Consider the following 6,379-nt stretch of genomic DNA (forward strand, 5'->3'; position numbering starts at 1 on the left):
TATATATATATATACACTACCGTTCAAAAGTTTGGGGTCACTTAGAAATTTCCTTATTTTTTTAAGAAAAGCGCTGTTTTTTTCAACGAAGATAACTTTAAACTAATCAGAAATACACTCTATACATTGTTAATGTGGTAAATGACTATTCTAGCTGCAAATGTCTGGTTTTTAGTGTAATATCTACATAGGTGTATAGAGGCCTATTTCCAGCAACTATCACTCCAGTGTTCTAATGGTACAATGTGTTTGCTCATTGCGTCAAAAGGCTAATGGATGATTAGAAAACCCTTGTGCAATCATGTTGGCACAGCTGAAAACAGTTTAGCTGGTTAGAGACTCTATGAAACTGACCTTCCTTTGAGCAGGTTGAGTATCTGGAGCATCACGTTTGTGGGGTCGATTAAACGCTCAAAATGACCAGAAAAAGAGAACTTTCATGTGAAACTCGACAGTCTATTCTTGTTCTTAGAAATGAAGGCTATTCCATGCAAGAAATTGCCAAGAAACTGAAGATTTCCTACAACGGTGTGTACTACTCCCTTCAGAGAACAGCACAAACAGGCTCTAACCAGAGTAGAAAGAGAAGTGGGAGGCCCCGCTGCACATCTAAGCAAGAAGATAAGTACATTAGAGTCTCTAGTTTGAGAAATAGACGCCTCACAGGTCCTCAACTGGCAGCTTCATTAAATAGTACCCGCAAAACGCCAGTGTCAACATCTACAGTGAAGAGGCGACTCCGGGATGCTGGCCTTCAGGGCAGAGTGGCAAAGAAAAAACCATATCTGAGACTGGCCAATTAAAAGAAAAAGATTAATATGGGCAAAAGAACACAGACATTGGACAGAGGAAGATTGGAAAAAAGTGTTATGGACGGACGAATCAAAGTTTGAGGTGTTTGGATCACACAGAAGAACATTTGTGAGACGCAGAACAACTGAAAAGATGCTGGAAGAGTGCCTGACACCATCTGTCAAGCAAGGTGGGGGTAACGTGATGGTCTGGGGTTGCTTTGGTGCTGGTAAGGTGGGAGATTTGTTCAAGGTAAAAGGGATTTTGAATAAGGAAGGCTATCACTCCATTTTGCAACGCCATGCCATACCCTGTGGACAGCGCTTGATTGGAGCCAATTTCATCCTACAACAGGACAATGACCCAAAGCACACCTCCAAATTGTGCAAGAACTATTTAGAGAAGAAGCAGGCAGCTGGTATTCTATCTGTAATGGAGTGGCCAGCGCAGTCACCAGATCTAAACCCCATTGAGCTGTTGTGGGAGCAGCTTGACCCTATGGTACGCAAGAAGTGCCCATCCAGCCAATCCAACTTGTGGGAGGTGCTTCTAGAAGTGTGGGGTGAAATTTCTCCAGATTACCTCAACAAATTAACAGCTAGAATGCCAAAGGTCTGCAATGCTGTCATTGCTGCAAATGGAGGATTCTTTGACGAAAGCAAAGTTTGAAGGAAAAAATTATTATTTCAAATACAAATCATTATTTCTAACCTTATCAATGTCTTGACTATATTTTCTATTCATTTTAAAACTCATGTGGTAAATAAAAGTGTGACTTTTCATGGAAAACACAAAATTGTCTGGGTGACCCCAAACTTTTGAACGGTAGTGTATATATATATATATATATATATATATGGATATATATGGATATGGATATTCTGGCGTGCTTTTGTGTCAATCAAGTGCGGTACACATAAACGCTTCTATTTGAGGTCAAAGTCAGAAGAAAAAAACTTGCACATGCGCACAATGAATAAATGACGTCACAACTGAGTTACGCTTCCTGCTGCGGAATCTGACCGAACACCGGTCCGCGTCGCTTCGCTGTCCCGCATCATGTTCAGAGCAGCCGCCCGCCTTTCCTTCTCCGGTTTTCGGAGTTTGGCCCACAGGAAGCCGGGGTGCAAAGGTATTAGCCATGTGTATTAATCGGGCACATTCGGACCCAACAGGGTTGGTTCAGTGACTTATTTGTGGACGGAGCACAGCTCCCATGCTAGTTCATGTTAGCCCCACAACTATCGGCGACAAGGACTAACCACAATTAGACTCATCTTATTTTACAGCACTCAAATTACATTTTAATTAACTTTCTCATTGAGCCTGTGATGTGTTTGCATGTTAAAAGCTCTTTGTTGCTCTTGTCTCTGTGTGTCCTTGTGGTGACCCAGTTGAACCTCCCATTTCCCGGGCCTTGTGGTAGGGCTGCGAATGCTAGCATGTTAGCTTTAGCTAACCCAGTTCATCCAAGCAGCTATAGTCGTTTTACTAGGAAGGCATTAATTATGTTTTTGTGGTATATTTTGAGTTTCGTTTAGCTAAATCCGTGTGCTTAAAATGTCCTTCTGACTGTCTATAATAATATTTCTATTGCTGGGCAATATTCGACTGTTTGTTGACGTTTCATTGACAGCACTTTGGATGCTTTACCGGTATTGTTGATTGTACATATTTGCCCTTCCTCATAAAGCAGCTTTATGACCGTGTGGGTATTTTACTGACATGGCGACTAAATGTCACTTTCACCTTGCAGCTCTGTTGGCCTCCAGGTGCTATTCACACGGGAAACAAGAGACAGATGAAGAGTTCGATGCCCGCTGGGTTACCTACTTTAACAAGCAAGACATTGATGCATGGGAGCTGAGAAAAGGTACGTTGCCATAAAGTTGCGTTTGAGTTTTTTTTGTTATCAATGTTTGTTACAAAGTGGTCTAGTTAACCCATCCATCCATTTTCTGCGGCGCTTATCCTCACGAGGGTCGGAGGGGGGGTGCTGGAGCCTACCCCAGCTGACCTCACGGTGTTTAGCCGCATTTTATGTCTTGTTCTTGTCACTTTTTTCTTCAATCTCCCTGCGTCTTTAAACACGCGCTTCCTTCTTTGTCCTCTGTGTGGGTGACATAAGTGAGTCCTCGAAGTAGACACAAAAAAAAAACATTGAATATATTTTGTAATCGTTGCAGCCCTACTTGCAAGTCAGGAGGTTGGGACGGGCGTTATAGCCGCTGTCTGCTAACGGATGATCACATCGCAAGCCTCATACACTCCACACCCTGCCAAGTGTTTGGCCCACCAATTAAAGTTTTTAAAATGATTCACAAATTGCACAGATGAGGAATAGAGAGAGTTTGTTTATATATGATGCAGCTGAATTTTATCGTTTTATATTGTGATCCATTCCCTAAATATTGTCATATATGCTAAGGTCCATATCGCCCAACCCTACTGACGGCTAACGAGCATCTTGTTGAGTCTTGTAGCCTGTAGTATTCACTCTACCTTCTCTCCTGTTGTCAACGCTACTTGAGTCGTTCGTTCGTGAGTGACACTGATGCTAGCGGCGAGCTAGGTGTTGTATTATGCCACCAGATAAAGTTTGTTAGCTGCTACAATAACAATAACGACTGAGCGGTCTGCTCCACACACGTTCCTTCTCCTCACGATAACAGCATTTTTTTCATCCTATATATTCGTTTGCAGCATGCGTTCAGCAACTCTTTACTTTGTTCATTTATTTTCTTATTATTGGAAGAATCTATACTGGTTTACCGGTACATAAAATAAATCACCCAACCCTAATACTGTCTATATGCATATTAGGAGCGGGGGACCGATTCATTCATAACCGATTCATAAATGTTAATAATCGATGCTGACGGTACAAAAAACAAAGAAAATGCATGAGTGCAGTTTATGGTGGCGCACCGAGACGCTACGGCTATCCGCCGACTGCAGACAAGTTGTGTGTGAATTAGGGACGACGGCCGCACTCGGTTAGCTAGGTCAGACCACTCATTGATAGCGGCATGTCGTCACAAGCACTAACCAAGCCCCGCCTCAACTAAACTCAAGACGGCAACCGGATACCAGATCGGCAAAAAAACTCTTGTCACCAAGCGTGACCTCGTGAACAGCAACAGCCAGTGAAAGCTGAAAGCAGTGATTTTAAACTCAACAAACAAATTAATGCAGTTATAAAATCCTGTTTTTATCATCTTCGGCTTTTATCTAAAATTAAATCTTTTTTATCTTTGCAACAGTTTGAGCAAGTCATGCACGCTTTTATTTCATCACGTCTGGACTACTGTAATGCACTTTACTCTGGAATTAGCCAAAAGTCTCTCTCCCGCTTACAGTTAGTCCAGAACTCTGAAACTTTTAACAGGAACCAAAAAGGGGGAGCACATCACCCCAATTCTGGCCTCCCTTCATTGGTTGCCTGTTCGTTTTAGGATTGATTTTAAGATTTTATTGCTTGTTTTTAAGGCGTTGAATGGGCTGGCCCCCAAATACATCTCGGACCTCATCCAAGTTTACTCTCCAGCTCGGTCACTGAGGTCCGAGGGCCAGCTCCAACTTGTGGTGCCCAAGATGAGACTTAAGACCAGGGGGGACCGAGCCTTTTCTGTGGTCGGCCCCAAACTATGGAACTCTCTGCCCTCCCAAGTAAAAAAGGCCCCCAATATCGAAAGCTTTAAGTCTCGTCTTAAAACCCACTTTTATTCTCTGGCTTTTAACTCAGAGTGAGTCGTATGGTCCTGTGTCTTTTAGTTCTTTGTTTTTATTGTAATTGGTTCTATTTTTTATACTTTTATTGCTTTGTTTCTTGTTTTTAATATTTTAATATCTATTTTATTTCTTAAATGCTCTTTTAGTTTTTGATTATTACTTTTTATTTTACTAGTCTGTGCAGCACTTTGGAAACTCTGTTTATAAAATGTGCTATATAAATAAAGTGGATTGGATTGGATTGGAAAGCTAGCAGGGTTAGCCCAGTTTAGCGGAGCACGCTAACGTGACTGTGAGTTGTTAACGTAAAACGTTTGGTCATGCTAACTGCTGACTTGTGTGAAGCTGCGGCTCCAACATGCTAGGTGCGGTAATGCGCGTCAAAGCCGGTTGCCTCTCACAAGAAGGGGAAAAAAAAAAAAAGCAACGCCACCATGCAGAGTTCTGCGATGAAGTTGCTTTCACCTTAGACATTTGGGTATTGGGCTGTCTAGCTACAGAGGCAGTTCCCCGTCACTGCGTCCGTAGTCCTCTCTCGTGGTGTGGTGAGCTCACACCAGAAGTGCCGCTCTTGCTACGAGCAGCAAGACTATAAGAACTGATGGGAATGTATACTATATATGTGTATACTATAATACAGGGTGGGCCAAAAGTAGAGTTACAGTTAACATGTATTTACATATATTATATTCACATATTAGCACGCAGGCCTCATAGCTAGGAGACCCTAGTTCGATTCCACCCTCGGCCATCTCTGTGTGTTGGTTGTCCTGCATAGAATAAAAGTAGTTTGTCCAGTGCCTCGTTAACCGCCTGCCATGTGGAATCTCGACTTCTAAAACACAATCCCTCTGTTTTTCAGGGATGAACACGCTTATTTGTTACGATCTGGTTCCCGAGCCAAAAATTCTCGAGGCAGCACTCCGAGCTTGTCGGAGGTTAAACGACCTGGCCACCGCAATCCGAATCCTGGAAGCTGTGAAGGTGAGATGAAACACTGCCAGCAAGGATATTTGCAGTTGTTGTGCTTTGGGTGGCGACGGTGACGTGCTTCCTGCTTTAGGATAAAGCCGGCCCACACAAAGAGATCTACCCGTACCTTATTCAAGAACTGAGGCCAACATTAGACGAGCTTGGAATCGCCACCCCTGAAGAGCTCGGTATCGACAAAGTATAAGTAAGGTGTGTGGTCCAATGTTTCTTTGTCGTTCCGTTAGCGGATTGCAGTATTTTGCAATGATGATGTGTTTGCATTGCAGATCCGGTGGTGGTGGATGTCCTCCAAATGCAGAATCATTGTACCTTCATGTTTGCCTCATCCGTCTGATATTTAATTTGACCTTTATTATGTTCACTTGCTTGTACGATATTAATGAACCTAATAAAGGAAACTGTATCTGTAATGCGCGATAAAAGTACCTCAGAATACTTTTACAAACGGTTTTATGTACTCGGTGAAGCGGGAGGTACAATACAGCACTTACCGATTTGAGACTGCTGTTGTTGGCGGTGCCTGTGTAACTCACTTTTTGCCGCAAGGGGGCAGCGTTTTCACAACTCAAAGCCATTCTTTTGCATGTTCTCAATCTGTTTCCATTGCAGGGACAATGTACAGGAGCATAAAATAAACTTTTGAAACGGCATTATGGTTTTGTATTGTAATCATTTTTTTAGAAAAGAAGTAAAGAACCAACTTGTGCATGTTGTCGTACTGCCGTGCTTTTACCTTTGAAGGTCTGACTACCGGATAACGGCATGTTAAGCAGAATCACAAACGAATGTTCCGACCGGACCGGACGCTGTGTTGCTCCGTCGGCGCCGAGAAGGAGAAGTTAAAATACGAACTGGCCAAATG

General features: G+C 42.8%; 1 protein-coding gene across 1 annotated transcript; it reads left to right on the forward strand.

Annotated features, from left to right (window-relative positions):
* The first annotated feature begins 1,755 nt into the window (after positions 1 to 1,755).
* Positions 1,756 to 6,167, forward strand: LOC131138018 (cytochrome c oxidase subunit 5A, mitochondrial). The gene is made up of 5 exons (XM_058086554.1): positions 1,756 to 1,924; positions 2,549 to 2,665; positions 5,387 to 5,508; positions 5,588 to 5,706; positions 5,784 to 6,167. The coding sequence occupies exons 1-4, from the start codon at positions 1,852 to 1,854 to the stop codon at positions 5,699 to 5,701; spliced, it is 426 nt and encodes a 141-aa protein (XP_057942537.1). The 5' UTR covers positions 1,756 to 1,851; the 3' UTR covers positions 5,702 to 5,706; positions 5,784 to 6,167.
* The last annotated feature ends 212 nt before the right edge of the window (positions 6,168 to 6,379 follow it).

The sequence above is a fragment of the Doryrhamphus excisus genome, chromosome 11, assembly GCF_030265055.1.
Source record: "Doryrhamphus excisus isolate RoL2022-K1 chromosome 11, RoL_Dexc_1.0, whole genome shotgun sequence".
In the NCBI taxonomy this organism is placed as follows: Eukaryota; Metazoa; Chordata; class Actinopteri; order Syngnathiformes; family Syngnathidae; genus Doryrhamphus; species Doryrhamphus excisus.

Excerpts from the sequence above, each read along its gene's own strand:
- LOC131138018 (XM_058086554.1), top strand. The coding sequence starts at position 1,852 with ATGTTCAGAGCAGCCGCCCGCCTTTCCTTCTCCGGTTTTCGGAGTTTG. Across the intron at positions 2,666-5,386 it reads TGCATGGGAGCTGAGAAAAG|GGATGAACACGCTTATTTGT; the intron begins GTACGTTGCCAT and ends TCTGTTTTTCAG. Across the intron at positions 5,509-5,587 it reads GAATCCTGGAAGCTGTGAAG|GATAAAGCCGGCCCACACAA; the intron begins GTGAGATGAAAC and ends TTCCTGCTTTAG.